Source organism: Lepisma saccharinum, chromosome 25 (genome assembly GCF_977018435.1).
Source record: "Lepisma saccharinum chromosome 25, izLepSacc3.1, whole genome shotgun sequence".
Taxonomy (NCBI): Eukaryota; Metazoa; Arthropoda; class Insecta; order Zygentoma; family Lepismatidae; genus Lepisma; species Lepisma saccharinum.
The window spans coordinates 20,723,808-20,748,675 of NC_139253.1; the positions used below are offsets into that span (position 1 = coordinate 20,723,808).

At 38.8% G+C, this 24,868-nt stretch overlaps 1 protein-coding gene across 1 annotated transcript in view; it reads right to left on the reverse strand.

The window, feature by feature from the left end:
* kl-3 (dynein heavy chain 8, axonemal kl-3) overlaps positions 1-24,658 on the reverse strand; it is a 217,449-nt gene extending 192,791 nt beyond the window's left edge. Inside the window, exons 1-6 of the mRNA XM_083111913.1 lie at positions 24,400-24,658; positions 23,086-23,202; positions 15,975-16,197; positions 12,880-13,034; positions 11,541-11,751; positions 8,515-8,675 (exon numbers count right to left, since the gene is read on the reverse strand). Of these exons, the coding sequence (XP_082968039.1) occupies positions 8,515-8,675; positions 11,541-11,751; positions 12,880-13,034; positions 15,975-16,197; positions 23,086-23,175 (840 nt within the window). The 5' untranslated portion in view covers positions 23,176-23,202; positions 24,400-24,658. The remainder of the gene's footprint in view (positions 1-8,514; positions 8,676-11,540; positions 11,752-12,879; positions 13,035-15,974; positions 16,198-23,085; positions 23,203-24,399) is intronic.
* Positions 24,659-24,868: the final 210 nt, after the last annotated feature.

The following is a 24,868-nucleotide window of genomic DNA, read 5'->3' on the forward strand; positions in this document are numbered from 1 at the left end:
CCTCTAAATCAGCGGTTCTTGAACTTTCCTAGACTGCGGACCCCCTTCAGACATCACTCGCCCTCGCGAACCCCCAAGAATTAACTCAAAGTTTAAAAGTCCGGATCATACATATTTATTTCTAGTGTTTCATCACTGATTTTAACCATTCAAGAAAGGGAAAATTAAATGAACGCACACATTTTATTTTTATTTGCATTTTATTGTAATGTTAATTGTAGCAATTACATTCAATTAATCAAAAGTATATAAAATACAATTTTTGTATTAATAATGAATACTAACAAGAGATAACACTACTTGTTAATATCATTTCCTGTGAGGGGGATGATGCTGCATTTCACTGACAAGTAGTGATATATCGGGCTTTATGGTAGAAACCTGAATCCTAAGTTCTGATTCTACATTTTCCAAACGGTTCCTGTACTTGTTTCAAAGATAGATGAGAGCAGAGAATGATCTTTCACATAAGTATAGGGTTACCAGATCGCTGTAAGGGAAATGTAGGACATGCTGTCCCAAAATGTAGGACATTAAGTCAAAATGTAGGACGCAACACATTCTCGATAAATAATACGTATTTCTATAGAACACGTTAGGAAGTAGTTGAAAAATGACACCTTTCAGTTTTAAAAAAATATTTCCCAACGAATGTTTAAATGCAAAATATCAAAACTTGCAGTCATACTAATCAATGCACTTCTTACTGCTTGATATAAGTGGTACTTCTCAGAGGAGACAATTTTTATCAAAATATCAGGTTTATTCAAACTATATATTGATGTTAGAGTGGACAGTAAAACTCGTTGAAATTATAGGGACCAATACGAAACATTTTACAGACTTTATAAAAAAATAATTCTCTCGTGAGTCTGTTGTGCTGATGGTAATGAAAGTACTCTCTCAACATTTGAATTATGACCTGTAATGGCAAACAAATATTCAGCAATTGCTGTAATTTAAAATGGTTTCATCTTGGGTAGTTTTTAGTTCAATAACAGGGTGTCTCCAAAATGATACATCCAGAAATCTTGACTTTTTTCTGGACTTTTCTAGATCCTACTTAGGTAAAGTTGGAAATTAGTAATTAAGAAAATAAATATTTATTTAATGAAAATCCCTACCAAAGGGCATGAAAACTGAAGCTGAATTTAAGAAGAGAATTAGATCTGCTATTTCGTATTAATGCATCCTGAACTGTGTTTGGCAGACAAGCGAGGCTTTGGCGTCTGGACTCATAGCCAGTATAATCTTATGTGGGGTTTGTGTCTGTTGTCCCTATATGTTTATGACTATCCATTCATCCATCTTATCTTACCATCATTCATCCTCATTTTCGCGATTAGCCATAGGGACAGAAAAAAGTGAAGTAAAATAAACTAAATCATCTAAATTGACCACAAGAATAATTTATTGCCTTTTTAGTAACTTCTTGACCTACTCGTTGATTTTTTACATTTTCTTGACTTCCATGACTTTCTTGACTGGCAGACATACTGAATAACTTTATTCTCTATACCCCTGATCTACAATCAAATTATATTGAATAAGAATGGGCAACACCTTGTTCCATCAGTATAAACCCTAAGCCAATAAATTCTGCTCAGGCATTGAACAGTGGCGTTATCAGAAAGTGGTCCCAAGACTTTGTTCATTAATTACTTCCGTTTTTCCGTTTGTTTAATGGCAGGACAAACTTTATTCTTTTTGTGCAATGACTGAATCAAAATAAATTTCACTATTGAGTTTGGAAGCGCAGTCCATAGACTTGTAATTTGCATGACTATTTTCTGTTATGTATTTTCCTAATTAATATTATGTGACGCTCAAAATGTAGGACATTTATGATATTTTTCAAATTCCTCCCGGACGCCTGACATAAGGATAAAATGTAGGACATGTCCGGGAAAATCCGGACGTCTGGTAACCCTACATAAGTAGCCCTTCTACTCCATGCACGCTAACTGAAAATGGATCCCTGATCCAATTTGTGCTTGTATCCGGCACAGGAAAATATTCTCTGAACGACTGCTGCAAGTGTTTCAAACGTTGCGTGAAGAGTGACTTGTCATTCTCTGACAACTCTTCTTCCGTGGAATGAAGAAAATTTGAGAAGTTTGGAATAGTCTCCTCATATCTTGCATTCAGAATACGCTGACGCCACAACTCGAACTTTTTGATCATTGCTTCGATCTTGTCTTCAACTAAAAAGACGGTTACTTTTTCTCCTTGAAGACTTAAGTTCAGATTATTTAAGTGGATGAAGATATCTGATAAGTATGCTAACTTGACTAACCAGGAAAAATCATTCAAACCATCGCTGAGATGAAATTGCTTATCCAAGAGAAATATTCTTATTTCGTCTCTCAATTCCCAGAATTGAGGCGAAACTTTACCTCGTGACAGCCAGCGAACTTCACAGTGAAGCAAAAGTTGATGATATTCACTGTCCATTTCTTTGCAGGACTGCTTAAAATGTCTTGAATTCAGTGACTTGCTTTTTATGAAATTGACAATTTTCACTGATTCATTTAAGGTCTGTTGAAGCTCTTCTGGTGTCTTCTTGGCCACTAGTGCATCCTAGTGCAACTTATATTGCCGATGGGGCGATTTCTTTTATTTGTTATGATCAATAAAAGATTGGGCATACATGCCCATACACAAATACCCATAGGCCCAACCTAAGTGCAAGGGCCATTAGGTTAATATCAGAAAAGGCTTGTGAGAGCTATTTCCCAATAGCTTATACTTTTCCCCAATTAGCATCATGGGTAATGTTTACATACCATTTTCCACACCCATGGAATGGAAAAAAAATGCTTTATAAGACGTAAGCGAGTTACTAAAGGTATATCCGCAGAGGCCACCGAAATTATAAGAACATTTACAAGTAAGTTTCGCAGATATACATTTAGTAACTCGCTTACATCTTATATTATCAACCGCATTGTTTATTCCCCTCAACATGAAAAAAAAATGCTTTGTTTATTAAGAAATAACAATTTTTAGGCAGCTAGTAGCCATCTTGAATACAAAAAAAACATGTGCTAAATCCCTCATCTTTTATTAAAAATAAAAGATAACATTTGTGCATAGGTAAAATAATGCCTATTTTATGAAAAGTAAACTCATTTTTAGTTATCTGGCATAAATAAGCTAGAAAATGTGAAAAAACGTTTTTGTTTACATTTTTCAATCAATTGATAACTGCCATCTGGAGGTAGGAATTGGAACCTCCACATACAAGGAAAAGTCTCAGATGACTCCAGTTGGCCAATGAGAGGCCTTAAAGGCTGTGACGTCACATAATAGACTCCCAGATGGCCTATTATGTTTTGAGCTTGCCATTCAAGCTCATTTGTGTTCTGGAATGGCCTGAGAGCAGGTCATGTGTTGTTTTGCTGGCCAAATCTAGTGTGTTCATGGCCGCGTGGGAAACAAAGGAAAGTACACTGGAAATAGGAATCCAACTCCCATATCAGTTAAATATAGAACCAAGGGAGGGCTACTACACTGGGAATAGTACCCAAGACCTTTTTTAAAGCCCATACTGTGTTTTTCGCCCATGTGCAGAAATCTGTGTCCAAAGTGGAAACCCAGACCACATGGTTGGGACAAAGAGCTATAGGAACATCCATGAGGCATCCATGTTTGTATCCAGCCATCCTTCAAAGAATAACCTGTAAAGTGCTTCAATCAGTCCCAAAAGCCTCTATTACATCAAAAACTCCCATGAAAATACCCACTCCTTTGTTTTGTGTGCCCCTTAAGACCCAGGTATTGGGATGTGGTGTGTGGTTAGGAAAAGTGTGTGGTCCCTAGGTAAAAAAGAAAAGTGTATCTTTCGAGTTTAGCTGATATGTAAGTACAGAATCTTATGTATATTTATTTTGTGTGTTCTTTGTGTCAGTGAAATGCCCATGTTTGGTGGTGGCCATGCCACAGGTGAATAAATGTGCCGTTTAAATGAGATCGACTTGATGTCATTGATGTGATAGTAAGACTACCAAAGCTTCCTCTTCCTACCGTATTAGTATTTAGGCTAAAGTCTGTCTGTTGGTTAACAGGTCTCCCATAACACCTGTTATGATCCACGGGACACCACACGTAGCATAGGGTCTGCGTGTGGCAGCGTAAAGCGTTGCTCTTCTCTCTCTCTTATTGTGAATAAGTAATTCAAAATAGGATAAAGCATTATGAAAGTACATCACCCTTTATATCATGCTGCAAGTCCAGTAACCCTTCTCGACATTGCTCATGCTGCATCTGTGCTAACTCCAACGCATTTCAACCAGTCCATATTATGAGATATTATAAATGCATTTAAGCTGGCAAATACTTCTTCAGCTGTAGTGTGCGTCAAATAGGAGATGAAGAATAAGTCCTCATAAACACTTTTGATATGTTCATACCTAACGTAGTACATCAGCATTGCTTTGTACATAATGTCTGTGCTTTCATCCAGTTGCAAAGCAAAATAGGGGGACATGCAGTTTCAGACAAACTGACGATTTGACAACTGTATCAAAGAGAGATCTTTGGCAGCTTTGTCACTGATCAATGCAGAAACCATGATTTTTGCAGCTGGTAATACAAGTTCTTCAGCAATTGTGTGAGGTTTTCCAGTTTTTGCTATCATGTGAGAAACTTCAAATGATGCCCTCACGGTATTCTCATTGTTGCACCCACTTGTAGACCTTTCCACAATTTTCTTGCTTTCGCGAAGCTCCTGCTCCTTACTTCTAGAAAAGTCAATGCTCTTTGTGATGTGTTCTTCGTGTTTAGTTTCAAGATGTCTTCACAGTTTCGATGGTTTCATGGCTTCACTGGACAACACGTCATAACATACACCCTGTGGAAGTTGCTTGTCTTCTGGGTCTGAACACATGAAACCCATGGACAGATATTCCTTGCTATATCTTTCTAAGAAGACGGGTAGGTTCACATTGCTTCGAACTCGATGCACCCTCACCATCAGAATCTGAACTTTTAGTTTCAAATTCAGCCAGCGGTCCATCTTAGGTCAGAAGTCACAAGCATAAAATTCACCGTGGAAATATCAAGAAGTAACTTTACCGTTACCAGAGAATATGCAAAGGCCCGAACAGAAACAACTCGCGATTACTGAGAAGTCTTCGCTAACAATTGTAGACTGGCTCAGATGCGAAAGCCACAATCCTTTTATATGCGGCTTTCTTCAAGAACATACTCCAAAGGATGAGAAAAATTCTTAGAAGTAATAAAAGACTTTCCAAGGACACAAACATCAAAAGATTCTGAACAGCCGCGAAGGCAGCTTTTGTTTGTTCCCGCTGTGGAGCAGTCACGGGCGAAGCAATCCGAGCCAAACAATCAAGTGCCCCCCTTTCCTACACAACCACCAGCCCAGGCAGTTCTCAGCCAAAACATGCTTGTTGTTGCTGTGAGAACTGGCGATGCTTAGTCATGTTTACATTTTTGGCTTATCTACTTCAATTTCTTTTACCTCAGTAAATAGACACCGTGAATTTGTATAATTTTCATTCTCTCATAATTCATTTTTAGCATTAAAGAGTAAATGCTCTTGTCTTAGTATTTTTTCGAACCTTTGTGGAACAATGGGAGGGTTTCGCGGACCCCCCCTTGAGGAACCCTGGGGGTTATGGAAGAAGGTTCTCACTTATAATAGCCGACAAGAATAGATTGACGTGTACGGAGTGGGTTGTTGCATTGTGGTTTAGGATGCAGTATTCTTGTGGGGATGGTGGTTGGGAGTTACTTGGTGAAGGTGCAGGTGGAGGGAGAGCCTGGTAGATTGGAGGCATTACCCTGATTTCTACCATAGAATCTGGGTTGATTTGCTTTATCATTGTGTATTTGCTTTGCGAGTTCAATGGTGTTTTGGCATAGTGCCATTATTGGGTGCGATAAGTTAGTTGTGTTATGTCTGATGTTAAGGCATCGATTTGGTTAGTTTGACAGCTGGTAGTGCTTTGTGCTGGCTCCAGGCATGGATTTTGCTGAGTATTGCTAGGGTGTTGCTGAACTGGCATCATATCTTGTGCGTGTGTGAATTATTCACTTAGTAGAATATTAAGTATTTAAAAAATATTTAAAAATACCAAAAAATAGTTTACTTATGGTTTGTGAGTATGTACAGTATGCCAAACTACGTTTTTGGAGTCAACTGCTCCCTTCCTTACGTTATCTCCTTGGCTAGCAGAATTGCTTCATAGCCACATCAAATAGAAGTAAAACAAGGAGTAAGGTGATGGGTGTTGCTATGGTAAAAAAGGAAGGTTTCCTAACAACTTGCCCATTTTTAATAAAACAGCCAAACCATATTCCTTTCTTTGTAAAGTTTCGAAAGCGTAAAAAGTCAAAGATAAAAAACTTTAAAACTTGAAACGTTAAAAAACATATGCACGACGCCACACTCGCCATCTGTTTGCCTTCGTGCAGAATGCAGGAAGTTTCCCGGTTCCAAACTCTGCCCACCATTTCCCCCCCTTCCCCTCCTGAACTGCGCAGATTATGCCCGGTGTGACATGAAAACCATTTTTTTTTTATATTCACTTACTTCCCACCTTTTGAACATCCTAATCCACATTTCATCCACGTTTCCATCATCTAACTAACTAACTCCCTAGCCTTCTTGAACCCGAAAGTTCATGGCTGCAGCAACAAAGGCCCTCCATCTTTCCCTATCTTGAGCAAGTTCTATATACTCTTTTCCATCCCTACCAATTTCCCTTAGGTCCATCTCAACGTTGTCCCTCCATCTTCGTCTTCACCTTCCTACAGGTCTCTTACCATCAGGTTTCCCGGTTCCAAACTCTGCCCACCATTTCCCCCCTCCCCCTCCTGAACTGCGCAGATTACGCCCGGTGTGACATGAAAACCATTTTTTTTTATATTCACTTACTTCCCACCTTTTGAACATCCTAATCCACATTTCATCCACGTTTCCATCATCTAACTAACTAACTCCCTAGCCTTCTTGAACCCGAAAGTTCATGGCTGCAGCAACAAAGGCCTTCCATCTTTCCCTATCTTGAGCAAGTTCTATATACTCTTTTCCATCCCTACCAATTTCCCTTAGGTCCATCTCAACGTTGTCCCTCCATCTTCGTCTTCGCCTTCCTACAGGTCTCTTACCATCAGGTTTCCCAACAAGAATCCTGTAAACTCCTCTTTCCTCTCCCATTCCTGCCACATGGCCTGCCCACCTAAGTCTTCTTGATTTAATTATTCTAATAATATCTGGACATCAATACAAATTATGTAGTTCTAAATTATGTAACCTTCTCCACTCACCTGTCTCCTCATCCCTTTTAGGTCCAAAGATTTTCCTAAGGATCTTATTTTCAAATACTCTCAATTTATGTTCCTCTTTCAATGTAAGGGACCAAGTTTCACATCCATATAATACTACAGGCAAAATTACGGTTTTGTATATTTTAACTTTTAGTTTCTTAGATATTAAACGAGAAGACAAAAGTTTATGAAGAGAGAAGTAACATGCATTTCCTTAATTATTTCCTCTTTAATATAATTTTCATTTGTTAATATTACTCCTAAGTATTTGAATTTGGAAACTGGTTCAAACGAGTTGTTATCAATAATTAGATTTTGATTATTACCTAACACTTGGTTTTGACCTGTAAGCATATATTTAGTTTTCTCTTTGTTAACTTCCAAACCTATCTCTTTAGCAGTTTTGAAAAATATTTTAACATTATTCTTAATTGTATTCACATCATCCCCCAGTAAGCCTACATCATCTGCATATGCTAACAACTGAGTCACACCATTTAATTTTAGTCCTTCTTTAGTTTCTTTTACCTTCCTAACAGCATATTCTAAGGCAAAATTAAAAAGCAATGGAGATAATGCATCTCCTTGTTTTAACCCATCATGAATTGTAAATTTATCAGACATATTAATACCCACACGAATTTTACTTTCTGTTTCACTGGTGCATATTTTTATCATACTAACAAGCTTCTTAGGTATTCCAAACTCTACTAATATATTATATAATTTATCTCTTTTGACCGAATCATATGTTTTTTTGAAATCAATGAATAGTTGATGGACATTTTGATTATATTCCCACTTTTTTTCAAGTGTCTGTCTGATGTGAAAAATTTGATCTGTAGTTGATCTGTTACGTTTAAATCCACATAGACGTTTCCATCATCTCTATTTTAATTTACTGTTCCCGTCCTTGCATATATTCGCAGCCTCATACACGTTTCTGTTTATTTGTTTGCTTTCATTACTAACTACCTCCTTTTTCTTAATTGTATGTTGCTCTTCAATAATGTGTGAACTGGCATGTGTGCATTATTGTGGTAGGAGAGGAAGGAAGTTACTTGTTGCATGTTTGGAGGAGTTTGCTGCGATAACGGCTGAGTTGTAGTCTTTGTTCCTATATATAAATATATATATGCTTGTTAATCTATTACAGAATATCGAAGTTTCTATGTAAGAAAGTACTATTGAAAGCATTATGATTTTTCAACTCATTACCTTTTCAATTTTAGTAGCCCACAAATTAACTGCACCTTCCACTGAAACCAAAGTTGTAGGATTCGAAATTATCTTTTCAACATCGTCTCGGTTTGCCAACATTCTTACTATATTACTGGGGATACTGAAATCAACACGACCCTGCAAATCCAATTTGGTATCTGGAAAACAAAAACATTTTGGAAGGTTTAGTTCTGACAATGAAACCATTGTCTCCAATATAAATGCTCAATATAGTTTTTGAAAAGTATTTTAATTCTGTAGTGTTCACAATATACATAGTATCTCCTCTATGGAACACAAGGAGCCCAACAAGAGGGATTCTACTCAGCTTTGTGTTGGATGGAAGCTAGTATTTTACATAGGTGCTTATGGAAATATTACTTTTTTAAGCTTTATAAAAATATGTTACTTAATATAACCAGACAAAGCACATGAATGAAACATTGAAAACCCCGCCTTTATGAAAGAAGTCAAAATATTCCCATTACTGAAAAATTAAGTTGAAGAGATAGTGTTTTCATGCTCCAAAAGAAACAGATGGAGGTTGAAACACAATGATTAATGATATTTTTAGTGAACTCCATCTACAGGGTGGCCACTCTAGGACCATGATAATATTCTTCAAGTATAATTCACAGTTTTCAAGGTTAACTTTCTAAAAATTCAAGGGTACATGCAGATGTTTTCTCTATTTCAACTTTACATATTACCGCCTCTCACCACCCACACACGTACACAAACACAAATAGTAACAATACACAGGGTCTCTGTGATTTCAACGTATCCAAAAGTTCTAATTCAATTCAATTAAAGGGTATATACAATTAAAATATTTGATTCAAGGTGAGGAATTTACATACTCAGACTCGAAATACATCTACAAACACAAGTCACAAATGTTATTGGATATATTAATCTGAGAAAAAATTTAATTGTATGAGAATTGCAAACTCTAATTCTCCTAATCAACTTCAAGATATCTTGAATAATCTTCCGCCTGTCAGATAGATTGTTCTGCAAAGGATACTAACAAAGTAAATGGACTGAGAGAATTCTGTTTTATTTTCCACACAGCTTTCTTCTCCTTCCTTGATAAAAATAAATGCTAAGCTATGAAAAACTTTGTCTCAGGGCACTCATAAATATGTATAAATTCAATGGGATTTGAACTTATAAAAGTTGCAATTTTGTATATCTACAGAGAAAAATTCACACAGAATTCCCAGAGCCAATAATTTACGCATAGTTCCCAGAATTCAAGGAATTCCTGGTGAGTAGCCACCCTGATCTAGCTTAATCACCACCTTAAGCATTAGCTTACAACTGTAACAAGAGGGGAAATACATAACTTGGGAATCTGACTTGCTTTCCGGTAGTCTAATGTATTTTGACAGAACTGAAATAAATGTGTAGCTTCTATGAAACTGGACCTCATCGCCTTAAATACTTTATTTCTATTTTATAGATCAATAGAAAATAAGTTCACAGAAAGAAATTATACAGCATGTAATAAATATTCTAGACATTAGTTCATTTATTCCTTTAGAAGGCAACAAACAAAAACTAATGATGAAAATGAATAATCAGTATTTTACCATACATTAATTATTAAAGGGGCATCCCCAGAAATAATCTCACCTTGTAATCAGAGGGTACCAGATTTGATACCCAGTGGAGGCACATCCCACTTTGAACTGTATGTCCAGTCATGATTAGCCTATCTGTGATTAAAGTGAACTTAAGGCCGGTTTTTCAATGTCCAGTTATTCTTTCTGTTAACTATCTGCCAGTTGGAGATAATCGCCACTCTTAACCAGCACTGAGTTTCTCAATGTGAAAGTAACTGGCAGTTAGCAAATTCTAACTTTGTACTCCAAAATAGTACGTTGGTAATGCTGAAGCGCTGAAAAATAGGGAATCGATCTGCGCATCATCTATTAGTATAGTTTCAAACTGCATCGACTGGCACACAGCCTGGTGTTTAAATATACAACTACAAGCATGCCCTGCTCGAAAGCATGTTATTGCATAGGAAACGATTGAAACAATGGCTGCGTATCCATTCTGTATGCTTACGAAATAAATTAACAAAAGCAAGCACTATAGATTTGGCCTTCTAATCAAGGTCCAATTCAATTCCATGTTGGGGAAATGCTGTTATGAGGCGCAGGCACATATACTTTCTTGTAGAAGAACTCGAAAGTCGAAACATTAATAATACCGGTCTGTTGATATAAACACTATTAATATGTAAAAATAATTTTAAAATTTACTGTAATATTTCTCCGAGAAGATCATTCAACAATAACACATAAATTGAAGGCAACACACGTAATAAATAATTGACAAGGAAAAAAAAAAGATCCGTGACCAGAACTCGAACTCGTATTACAAAACACAACAAGCTCCAAATGGTGGTGCCGCTAACCACTGCACCAAATTACCATTTGGATATTGTCCCGCCTGGTAGACTGAATATCCTGGTCACAAATTCTCCAACACAACCTTGCCAAGCGAATTCTAGCAACTACGCTGCTTAATTTCCATACTTCCATGGACATTGGTAAGCTCTGCCAAACAAAACAAGTCTTCTTCTGTACCAATTTAACAGTTTTATGGATTATATCTTGTTTAATCTGACAGTGAAGTTGCGAGTGTGGAACTTTGATAGCTGCATGAGGCAGCCATGTTGCTTTGTAACTTCCAGTTAGGCTGGTAACTGCAAGAAGAAGTTGCAGTAAAGATAACTGTCACCAGAGTTCCAGTTACGAGCTAACTGCACACTGAAAAACCAAAATTTTCACAAACTTCCAGTTACGTGCTAACATGAACCTTAATTGTACATTGAAAAACCAGCTCTTAACATGAAATAATTGACTGTCATGAAAAAAATGCCTCCTCAAAGTTCACACATTATATCTCAGAACTGGTATGTGAAACAGGAAAATGTAGGGGCAGAAGTTTGCAAATTTATATCGCCACCATCTGATACTGATAAATAAGAACCCAAAAGTGTTACTTACTTGAGAGAAAGTTGAGAAAGAAAGAAAAACTGTCCAGGAAATCCTGTTTATCCTTTCTTCCCTGTTCACTCTTGCTTAATTCGCCCCAATTAGCAAAAACGCTGAGAACCGGCATATGAATCCTTTTCAGGTAGTTGTAAGATACTGACACTGGGTTGGTGTCAATTTCTCCCAATGTGACAGCAACATCAAATGTAGCAAAAAATACTTCCTGGAATTATAATTTATGAGGTTATTTCATTCTCCTAAGCAGTGGTGTTTAAATTGAAGGGGGGTGTAAGGGAAGGTAAAGATCCCCATGTATATAGCACCGTGCCATGAGGGCACATTTAGGGGATGTGGGGATAGGGCCACACATTCTCCATCTTGGCAATTTTGGAGGTAATGTGATCAGCACCATACCCTCCTCCCCCCCCCCCATGTACTCATTGATTTGAGGCTGGATGAGCTACAGAGCCACTTTATGGAGGGGCAAGGCTGGAAAAATTCCAACCTTTGATGGTTTACCCTGACAGTAAAATCTTGGTCTCCCATGTAGCAGTCAGATGCCCTACTGATGACCAAGGGAATTCTCTCCTCTCTACATTCTGTATCTTTAATTTGCTTCCAACAGAAAGAATTTTCCTCCTTCCATATTATTTTTCACTTTTGTTATTATTAATGAAGTAATAATTTCTTTAAATTTCAAGTTGATAGTTTGCAAAGACATTTAGTAATTGTTACTTGCTTTGCTCACTACCTAATTTCTTTGTGTCACATCAAGTTCATACCTGAAAGTATTGATACTGTTGTTGGTGTGCACATGTGATTAGAAAAGATTTTACTATCAAGGTTGTCTCCATCAAAAAGAAATATAAAGTTCTGAAATGTCCCTCGCATCTATATTTCCTTCAATTCAAACACTGCTATCAAGGTATTAACAACAGGGTGGCTCCTCTAAGACTGACACAAAATTCAAGTAAAATTCCAAGTTTTCAAAGCAAATTTGCCAAAAATTCAAGGCTAAAAGAATTATTTTATAATTAAAATGAATTGGTAACATTTTATGGTACATATTTACGAACCATTTGGTGTACATCTTAAAAAGTATATAAATAATTTATGGATGTGAAAAATAGCACAAATGTATGTCACAGTAAGATCAAGAAACCACTGTTTGCATAATTCTTCTAGGATGTACGCTTCCATTGCATAATCTTTATTTTAATTTGCAGTTGTTATGGGCAATTCAACACTTGTTTGCAGATATGAAAACAAAAAAAATACTGACTTCACTGATTATTTTACACACCTTTGTACTTTATATATAAAATATATCATCACATTATACACTACTCACCTCATGAATATTTCTGACGTTAATGTTGATATTACTGTTTAATCTGAAACATATGACACAGGCTCCCGAATATGGAATATCACTTCCATCTGTCACCATGACTCGGCGAGTTATCCCCTCTGGTTTGGGTGCACCTGGCAAATATCTCCCAGAGTCTGCATAAGGAAGGAAGGAAATTGAGTATAATTATCAGGCTGGTTTTAAACTGTTACTAAAAATTAGGGTTGAACTGCTACCGATGCCTAACAGTGGTATTTGTTGGAATTTAATATTTGATATCAGCCAATACTTTACTGGAGACTGACTTTCAAGGTCTGTAAAAATGTCATACAACACTTTTGCAGCATCCCAGTACTGCCATAACACAGTTCAAAAAATGTTATATGTTGCAGGAGATAACTTGAGCTCTGAAAGTTGAAATGGGGGCAGGTGGTTGTTGCAGCCAGAGACCAATGTTGCCACCTACATTTGGACACAATTATACTGGGCACTCAGCATGTAGTTGTGTACATGTGATATGGAGGTTTTGGTGTATAGTATTGTGAAAAAGTTTTATGCATTGCAAAGCCAGGCAAGAAATGTAATCCACAATGTGCTATATTTCATGGAACAAGAATCACAGACATCAACTCCCAACAATTCCTTTGAAGCAAGTTCAGAAGAAGGTAAATTATGCTGCACAGGTGCCCTTGGTCACAGAAAGTGGAGTTGGTATAAAACTTACAGAAAAAAGAGAGTTTAGAAATTGGGCAGTTGCATGTTGTCCAAAAAAAAAATCAACAAAGACCACTTTGATAAAGCTATCACTACAGCACTTGTAAAAGTTTTTGTTAGATTGTGGTAAATTACACACACCAAGTGGAATGCAATTCTAAAGAATTTGCTAAAAAAAAAAGGAATGATTTTTTTCTTTGGAACATTTAAGAAAAATCTGCGTGAACAGTATAAAAAGACCAACCCAATAGGAAGGTTTTGACAGAAAAGGCAGTTAATATTGTGTTATAAGCAGAGGCGCAACCACAAATTTTTGTCTAGGGGGGCAAGTACCAGGATAAACATACCAATAATAATTATTTTAATAATAATAATGTTAATAATAATAATAGTAGTAGTTACTAATAATGTTATTATAACATTACTATTATTGTTATTATTGATTTGCTTCATTTTAATTCGCTTCTTGTGCCACTTTTGGCTAATTTGCGAAGATGAGGATGAGTGATAGCATGATGAAAATGATGAATGGATACTCGCAAACATCCATGCCCAAGCTGGGATTCGAACCCAAGACCAACATTATTATTAATATTAGTATTGGTAGTATCAAAGACGTTATTATCCTCGTAAATTACGCAAAAAGGCGGTAGAATTTTGTGCTAAAGCATTTGTGTTCGAACAAACGATTTGAATTATTTTTTTAACATGTTCAATTTCACATTAATAACGGAAAACAAGCACATAAATTATTTTTAAAAGACAGAAAATGCTTGATAAATGCATTTCAAATATAATTCTTTTTTACATTAACATAATTTTCATGCACGATATACGTTTCACATATACGCAACGTGGAGTGACGTGGACACTAAATTGTGTACATATTCAAAGTTTCTTTAATAAATATTATATACAGCACATATTATTTAAATACATTACACAACCAATTCATCAATCCCTTAATAAACCAACAGCAAAAATTACATAAATTGTCTCTCAAATATGCACACTCCCTTTCCTCAAAACAATTGTTCATGCATTTAAAACAAAATCAATTAAGACTAGTCTTATTTCTCTGCCTAGTGATTTACAATGCATTACAGCGAAGAAACAAAAATTGCGAGCGAAGTGAGCAAGAAAATTTTTGGATCCAATATCAATCTGAAATCAATATTAATTTAATAGTGTGAAAATAATTTCACGGAACGCCATGGCATCTATATCATTTACAACTTTTGTACCTCCCCGATGGTGTAGTGGTGACATCGTTGCCTTGTGATCAAGGGGTCCTGGGTTCGATAACCGGTGGAGGCACATAGTAATTCGGAACCCACTTCAACCTATAGGCCCAGTCTCAATTAGCCTTTCTGTGCTTAAAGTAGAATTAAAAAAAAAACAATCAATTTTATAACTTATTTTCATTTAGATTGTTTGTCACCCAGGGCTGTGTTCCACTGTCCCCTAGCAACAGTTCTGAATTTGATAAGACTAAGAAAAGCTGGGAATGCGAGCGAAGCGAGCAAGCAAATTTTACGAAATGTATTTTTATTTGCATAAAATTTGAAGTTGTGGGCGGTAATTGCCCTCTGCAGGTTCACTTGGCCGTCAATGTTTGACCCCCTTGAACTGATTTCCGACCAAGGTTGGGGGGCAATGCCCCCCCTGCGGTTGCGCCAAAAATTCTTAAGCAAAATTTCTGATTTTAAGAGCTGTATATTATGTAGATGGAAGAGGTCGACATCGTCTCCTTCCTAAAACATCCATGATGTTAACTGGAATAGAACCCAAATTCCAAATTTACACACACACAACCAAAAAATCTAATCTTAAGGTCATTATGTTATTGCATGCATATTCGAAACATTACGCTATTGCATTATAAGTTGCAAACACTGCTTTTGAAAGGAGCAGAACCCTCATAAAAAAGACCCTAAATAATTGCATAAGATCTCTGCCACATATTCCACCATGATACGATATTACGGGAATTAGGGATGGGACAGATTAATCGGTACTTATGGAATTGGCTGATATAGGCATATCGGTAAAATTACTGACACAATATATCTATAAATATCTAATAATTTAGTGCAAATATTCTGCAATTTTGTTAAAATTTTTATCGATACAAACATATAATCTCAATGTTATACTTTTTTTTCAAAGTAAGTACCTAAATATGCAGCTCCTTTGTATTGCAGTCATACATTTATTAAAGAGATCAATGAACCATCAGGGTTCTTCAAGGACCATTTGGAATTTTATATTGAATCGGTAGAATACCGGTTACCAATAATGGTAAATTTTATATCAGTACCTTATTGTATTGGTATTGGCCAATATTCCAAAATAAGAATTATACACCTATAAAAACTTACCTACACCAGGAACATCATACTCCATGAAATAAAACATTATGGCCTGCCTTCCACCTTCAACAAGAAGACTATTCATAATCTTTATGTGTCTGTCACTATCCAAGACACCTTCTTCCATTGTCTTTAGTTCAACATTCAGAAAAGATGCAGCTAATTCCATCATAAAATACAGATCACCAGTCAGCTGCATCTGCCGATCTTCCCTGGCCTCTCTTGCTTTGGCCTTATTGGAAAAAAGAAAATAACATTAAATGACACAGTTGCCATTGACATTTATTTTGTCAGAAAATAAAATCTTTGCACAGTAAAACCTGCTACAAACAGATGCTCCATTAAACATAAATATTGCTTGAATGGAAATATTTCCCAGTCCTATGAATTTGGAGATGAAAAACGTTAAATTTCCTGGATTAAATGGAAAACGTCAACCATGGAAATGGAAAACAAAAGCAGCCTTTATATGGAAAATTCCTCGTGTTCCAGAATGCATTCTTCAGAAAAAATGTTGTCTGTTCTCCCCAGTTTCCAAGTTCCTGACCTGTCAATTACCTTTGGAATTCAGGTCAGGTGTCTCCCATGTTGCACTAGATGTGTATTGAGCAGTCAGTTGCACCTGTGTTGAAATTCAATTGTTTTCCCCTTCCAGAAATTCTACTCAAAAAGGGGTCTAGGTGAATACTTTAGTCTGGCAGTTGTCATCATGGCTACAAAGAGAAGAGTTGTGCTTGATCTTAACATGAGAGTAAAAGTATTTCATGTGAGTAGGGAGATTATCTGCTAAGTAGATCATGAAGATGTTCAATGGCAGTAAAACATAAGCGAATGATCTTTCTAAAGAAGAAAACTGAAATTCTGAAGCTCTGGGGAAACTGTACTAATAGAAAAATAAAAAGAGAACTTTGAAAACAGCAAACAAAGACATTAATGAAATAGTGTGGGAGTGCCAGTGAAAAATCACGTGTCAGGTTCTATATTACAGGGATATACTAAAAAGATAGCTCAAAAACTGGCGAACAGTGAATTCAAAGCATCTAACAGGTGATTGGAGATTTTTCGCAAAAGCGTACTATACATATTTAACACATGTGGTATTGTGTATCTAAATCTTTATGCATTACAACTGCATTAAACAGAAAAAAGGTAAAGTGCTCCCCTGTGCTTAGCACCACGCCATGAAGGCGTATAGGGGGTGTGGGGGTAACGCCCCACACTTTCTTGATCCGGTCGTGAGTGGGGGTGATGTGATCAGCATCACGCCCCTGACCGCCTTTACCCCCCAGGGTTTCCCCCAGGTACCCATGTTATTCGACGCTGGGTGGGCGCCGGGGCCGCTTCCATCCTTAGAAAAGTTCCCGGATTTGAACCGGCCGGGGATCGAACCCGGGACCTTTAGCATGGTAGTCAGACGCGTTACCGACTGAGCCACCGCGGCCAGAAACAGAAACCTGGCTTTAGCGGAAAAATGTCCTGGTCCCTTCCTATTCCATTTAAAGCAGGTTTCGCTGTACATTGCAGACAGGTTGTGTGTAGACTTCCACCTCTAGACAAAACTTATGAAGTCTTTCCTTAATGGAAACACACTATGTAATACGTGTCCACTGGGTTTGGCCAATATCTGCCTCTTGGCTACTACATCATGTAATTCTTTTTTTTTTTTAACTAATTGCAAAATGTCACTACAAACATGTAAATTCATAACAGTAACTTCAAGTGAAATAGGTAAGCTGAAATGGGTAAAAAGCCAAAATTTCCAATTTTTCCCCCGAAAAAGCCAGCTGCTTTGCAACTCTGCTTATAGACCTTGAACTATAAAAGTTATGTTGTACCACTTAGTTTATTATGTCCTTCAAAATGCAAACAATACTCCTCACAAAAAGTTTGGAATATTGTTACATTAGACAATAGGTGATAGACATGGCCTTGGAATGCAACAACACATGGTATCTGTCTGGCGGACGTTCTCGTCTTTTCACCGACATATGCCAACGTGCCTATCACCTATTGCCTAATATAATAAGATTCCAAACTTGTTGTGCCTAATATAACAAGGAGTGAGGAGTGTCCCTAGCTTAAAGATTTACAGAAGTATGTAAATTTGCTTGCAACACTTGTTTGTGTCACTAAATGAAGATATTTTCAAGTGCTTCAAACAACTCTGCATACTCTACAGGAAAAGTCAAAGCAATACAGTAAAAAGTGGTAATGCAAAAAAAATATGGCATGCACAACTATACAGGGTGATTCTAAAGGTATAGTACAAACGAAAACCACAGATACCTCCCATGAAATAGACGAAAGTTCCCCTTCCACTTTGCCGAGAGATGCCTCCGTGAGGAGCTAGACAACGCCGAAAACGTGTGAAAATGAACTTCACACCTCTGTACAGCCAGTACCAGTGAAGATAGAAAGGCGGAACAAACGAAGTCAAAAAGAACACCAAAGTCGCCCATCCGAAAAACACTAGGCGGCAGCTGCGCAACGGATGTGCATGGGGTTCCACAAAGGAAATAGGAGTGTCCCGCAAGACAAGTGAAGGGAAAGGGTAGCGATCGAGAACGGTAGGGACAAAGGAAGCAATGAAGCATGAAGTAACAATTGCACAGCGGGAAACAAACACATGCAGCACGTGGGGAGTCCCCAAACACAGTGGGGAGACACCGCAGCAAGAACAAAGCACGGTTCAACAAAAGAGAAAGAGGACCGGACGGGGAATGGTACCTGTCAAGGAGACAACAAATGCGGGACGAGGGATTCGCCGTAGCAGCACCGAGGGGATGTCACACAGAGGTCGTGCACCAGCAGGACAAACACAGCAACTACGGGCACTGGAGGTTTATTGCCACGCAAAGATGCACTTACAGATAGGAATAGTACGTAGTACGTAGTCATACCCCGGACTGACGTTGTTACAAAAGTTGCTCAAATTGACGACCACCACATTCAATGCAGGCATTGCAGCGTCACAGGAAATTCTGGCGAACCCTATCAAAAATCCCTGGCATGGTACACACCTCGGCCGATGCTGCAAGTATCCGCGCTACCAATGTTTCCTTGTCAGGCACCGGGGTCTCGTAGACGAGTGTTTTCACATGGCCCCACAAGAAGAAATCCATTGGTGTGAGGTCAGGCGAACAGGCGGGCCAGGGGACGGGGCCCTCTCTGCCGATCCAACGCTGTGGGTAGGTATGGTGCAAAAGGGTTCGCACTGTGCCATCAAAATGTGCAGGCGCTCCATCCAATTGAAACCACATACGATGTCGCACGTTGAGGGGTACATCTTCTAGCAGCTCTGGAAGGACTGATGCAAGAAAGGTGCGATAGAGGCGGCCATTTAAACGTGGTGGCAGCAGGTATGGACCGATAATCTGTTCATCGATGATACCTGCCCAGATATTCACTGCAAACTGGGTCTGATGGTGCACCTCGACTGCTGCATGTGGATTTTCATAATCCCACACATGGCTGTTTCGGCAATTGAAGATTGCCTCGTCCGTGAAAAGCACATGGCGCAAACAACGGGGATTGTCGGTACAAAACTGCAACAGTCGTTGACAGAATTCCACACGTCGTGGGTAATCCCCAACCTGCAACGGGTGGACTCGCTGTGGATTATAGGGATACAGCAGATCATCATGAAAGACACGCCACACTGTCGACTGTGATACTCCCACTGCACGTGCAATGCTACGGGTGCTAGTGGACGGTGTTCATCCACGCGAGCAAGTACGTCCTCCTCGACCGCCGCGGTGCGCACATGTCTTGGGTGACCGACATGATGGCCTGCACGTAACACACCCGATTCACCAAGGGTACGGTGCACGTTCGAAAACAACCTGCTGTCGGGTTGTCGCCTCTCCGGATACCGTCCGCGATAAAGGCGTGCAGCTGCTCGGCCATTGCCATCTGCAAGGCCGTAGACAAAATGCATTTCCCTCAGTTCTACAAATGTGTAGCGTTCCATGGTACGGTGAGGATAGTGCCAATTATGGAATACTGTACTGCAGTGCACAGGTGGCATACACACACACACTGGTCACAACGGCTTCGAAACAACGTACTCAATTGTCGTACGTCAAGCACACCACCACCGCACCGGCTCTTTCACTGACACGCTCCCTGACGCTGCACTTCCAATCAGCCCACACGTCCGCACGGCGCTGTGGTACAATCAGCTGACGTTCCTGAGCCACCCGTGCCTGTGCTCTTCACTACCTGACCACTGCCGTCAGGTGGGTCCATGTACTCTGGGGCCTTGTCATCGTGGAACACATGTAGCGTCCTTCATTCTTGCCCCATTCACCCACAACACGTACTTCGTCCGTCTTGCTCGAACCGACGGGGAGCACTACGTACGATCGTGTGGTGTTTGTGTACACCAATGTGGGGTAACCCAGCAGTTGAACAGACGTGCATACCCCCACGTAGCTTCATTACACGATTGTCCCACGCAGTATATCTGTCCAGCCTTGCTCGGCCCGGTCTCACACCCACGCGGCAGTGTGCGGCTGCGGTGGTGTGAGGCCACACTTGGTTTCGGAGCGGAAGGCTGCGGCCGAGGAGGGACTCTAGTTGTTCGGCTGGGGTTGCACTCGGAAGCAAGCAGCCGCGTCAGGTCTGGGAACGGTGGACCTGGTGATCGGGATGGAAACATTCCGACCTCGTCCATTAGTGTCGTCCACCGTACGGAGTGGTGGGGTCCGTACGACACTCCAGCAGCCTTTCGCCCGCTCCCACCCAGCGATGTGCCTCCGGCTTCATTTCTAAGAGGCTGATTGGGCCCCATCACGACGTTTGTTACAACGTCAGTACGGGGTACGTGGTCCTATCTGTACGTGCACCTTCCATTAGCAATAACCTCCTGTGCCCGTAGTTGCTGTGTCTGTCCTGCTGGCGCACGACCTCTGTGTGACATCCCCTCGGTGCTGCTACGGGGAATCCCTCGTCCCGCATTTGTTGTCTCCTTGGCAGGTACCATTCCCCGTCCGGTCCTCTTTCTCTTTTGTTGCACCGTGCTTTGATCTTGATGCGGTGTCTCCCCACTGTGTTTTGGGGACTCCCCTTGCGCTGCACCGCCATTTCTGCCCCGAACCATGTATGCGTTTGTTGCCTATCGAGTGTCACGGACCACTTTGCTTGCATTCTCGGTGTGTTTTTACATCCTACGTCGTCCTCCCGTGGTTCTGCAACCCCGCACTACTTTTCTCGACTGCACTGCTTCAGTCATGGTGTTTGTTTCCCGCTGTGCAATTGTTACTTCATGCTTCATAGCTTCTTTTCTCCCTACCATTGTCGATCGCTACCCTTTCCCTTCACTTGTCTTGCGGGACACTCCTATTTCCTTTGTGGAACCCCATGCGCATGCGTTGCGCAGCTGCTGCCTAGTGTTTTTCGGATGGGCGACTTTGGTGTTCCTTTTGACTTCGTTTGTTCCGCCTTTCTATCTTCACTGGTACTGGCTGTACAGAGGTGTGAAGTTCATTTTCACACGTTTTCGGCGTTGTCTAGCTCCTCACGGAGGCATTTCTCGGCAAAGTGGAAGGGGAACTTTCGTCTCTATTTCATGGGAGGTATCTGTGGTTTTCGTTTGTACTATACCTTTAGAATCACCCTGTAGATGTGCCAAAGGGTGGTGAAATTCATAAGAAACACCCATGGTCAAATTTTCATTATTTTGCAACTTACTATAAATAAAAAAAATTTCAGCACACCACTTTAACTATTTATAGTCTTTTTCTTGCAACAATAGGAATTTTGTAGTAATATGGTAAATGAGAAAAGTTAATTTTCCTAACAAGAACTAAAATGAAATAAAGTACCACAAATGTGAAAAAGATTTTCTGATGCTGATAAGTGACTCCCAAATTTGTTCAATTAGTAAAAGCAGTAATAAATATTGCATATTGGGTGGGGATAGGGTTGCTATACATTCGATTTTCTGGGACAGTCCCAGAATATTATCATTTGTCCCGGTGTCCCGAAAAGTTTCTTTGGGATGCGCTAATATCCTGAAATTGGGTGGTAGAGCAGAAATAATAAAGACTAAGGACCAAGTTCCTTTTGTTTTATTGCAATTTCATCATGCTATGAATGCAATTTTTACATGGTTGGATTTAGATTTACTGCTGTTAACACATACTGCGGAGTTCTAGCGATAACTTACGATTTTGTTCAATATATCCTTTCGTGATTAGGTTAGGCAGGTCAGGTTTGGTTCTGTTAGCATTAAAATAAAGTCCCTAAATGCATTCTACTATGGTTCTGATTTACTTCTACATTCATTCCTACTAGTCTATGATACTTACTGTCAGTTGTCAACAGAGAATACCTTGTCCATGGAAAGCACGCATGCTTGCGTAAAGTTGTTTTTTTAAAAAACTTTTCTTTTTTAATCCAAACAGTGCTCATTACTTTAAGAAAGATTCAAATTTCGTGTGACAATGATTTCCAAAATTCTACGATAATTAGTCTTTCTGCTAGGAGAATTTGAAAAAAATCATAAAACAATCGGAACTGTTACCGTGATTTCCTCAAAATTATTTTTGAAACCTTGAATCTTTGTGGCTTATGTTGCATAAACTAGTCTTCTAAAATTAGGCTACAAGGTGATGATGTTTTCCTTTTCCTCTGGGACCTTGAAAATTGTTTCTGAAATAGCTTAACATATTTGGAACCCTATGGCAGGTTTTGTGCATAGTCCATAATAATTGATATACAAACATACTACTTTGTCGGGTCCAGCCCCCACCCTTCAACAGGCTTCCGGTCAGCGGTCATCCCAGATTTTCATTTATGAAATATATTAATCCTAGGTGGGGTGTACAGTAGGATGTACAAGTATTTCTTGGCAAATTGTCCATGCCCATTTTCATTCATTTTTCTCTTGCAACCTACGCATATATGAGGAATATATTTTTAAGTATGCTGGTGCAGAGGTCGTCAAGAGCTTCTCTCATGTTCTGGTTCAAATCTTGATCCTCTTGTTGCTTAAAACAAAGAAAGTAAACATGGTGATGGACAATTTGCTTCGTAATACTTGTGTATCCTACTGTACAGCACTATTAAGAAAAACACACACATATCAGTTAACACAAATGTGTTAGCTATCTCTAACCTGCTTCTCCCGTAAGTTTTCCATCATCATTTGGTAGCCACCGGACTTGACCTTACGGGAAACAATTGACTTTTTCCTATCAGCATCCATTTTGGTGTTATATGATGTTCAAATCATCTGCAATAAATTAGATGGAATTAACAAAAATGAATACAAATGTTTGGTAACAAGTAACAGTTTCATACATCGGAGACACATTTCTTCAATTTTACACAAGAAACTACTTACAGAAATGAGTTTCTCCAAGGTTTACATTTGTCGAGGTATTTTCTTTCATCGTGGAATATATTTGACCGGGAAATCTTGTATTTTTCAAGAGAAATATCTCACCCACGCACAATTGCCATTGTTTTCATTTGCTTGCCCTACAACAACCGGATGCTGCATACGTTTGATGACGTAAGCCCCTGTCAGTGTTTCAAACACATTTTTTTTTCTACTATGCTTGCCTAAGGTAACCAAACCTAACCTTATCGAAAATGGTTTGTGGGGCTATTGGTCAGCTACCCGTGCATAATGTATAATTTCCACCAATGACGAACACGATAGTAGGTATTTTTTGGTGAAGAAGGTTGAAACACTGCATACCCACAACGTGAGTCAAGATGTGCCCGCTATATTCTGTGTTCCGGAAGTGAAAAAAGGAATAAACAAAGCACTCAGAATGTGAAAAATTGAGTTTGTTTTCGTGTAAAAAGCATAATGGCACTTTGAACTATGGTAAGTACGAACCATGCGAAACACAAAATTTGCGATTGTAATGTGTCTCCGATCTATGAAACTGGTACCCAAATGTTTTGCTTATTCATATTTGATTAGGTGTTGTCATGAACATAATTATTGAACTATGATTGTGTTAGAAAATGGGCAATTTTGGGGTCAGATCGAGTTTCCAATTTTGTAATTCAAATATCATCACGATACAAAGCTCTTTCTGCACGATTCAAATTCTTCTATACATGTTCGTAAGAATGTGCTGGAAAGGTTCCTTAATTTCCGTGCAAAACGATTGTTATATCCAACTAACTAAATGCAACTGAAATTTCATATTGCAATCCTGTATACATATATTCTCAGCATATTGTATCCCCCGGAATGTAATTAAAATAAAAAATAAATATCATACTTTCATCGGTAGAAATTACATAGTTCCCAATGTCTCTACTTTTTCTACTTTATTTGAGGCAAGCCTTTTTTCTTCAAAGATTGTAATAAAATAGCTTGATATACGTGCCGAATGTACAGTCTTGATGTAAGAAACCTAGATTGAAATTTGACATGGATAAATGGCATAATTTAGCTTTCAATTCTTACCTCGCAAAAGTAATACATGTGCACTCTTCGATTCAATTATAAATTATGCATATGTTCCTACACTTCCTTACTAGTTGCAGTTATCATGCAGATACAAAGCAATTTGATTTTTGAGTAGGTATTTTTGTTAGTTTTTTCATTTTTTCTCAACACACGAATAATAAACAAGTGACCATGGAAATTATACTATTATAAATCAATCAATACTATTCGCCTAAAATTCCCATCAATCAACCAGAAGCTCTACGCACTTTGACAATTCGCGAATCAATTCAAATTACCGCCGCAGATTGGCTACCATCTTGCATAAAATATATACAGCACGCAAGGAATCGCATCAAAGAGAATTGCAAAAACAAGAAAAGAAATAGGTACTGTCTGCTGCCACGTTCTTTTTCTGCTGTAACCTCAAAAGAGACATGCGCGTGGCAGCATGCAATTACGTCTGTAAGACATACTGTGAAGTTTT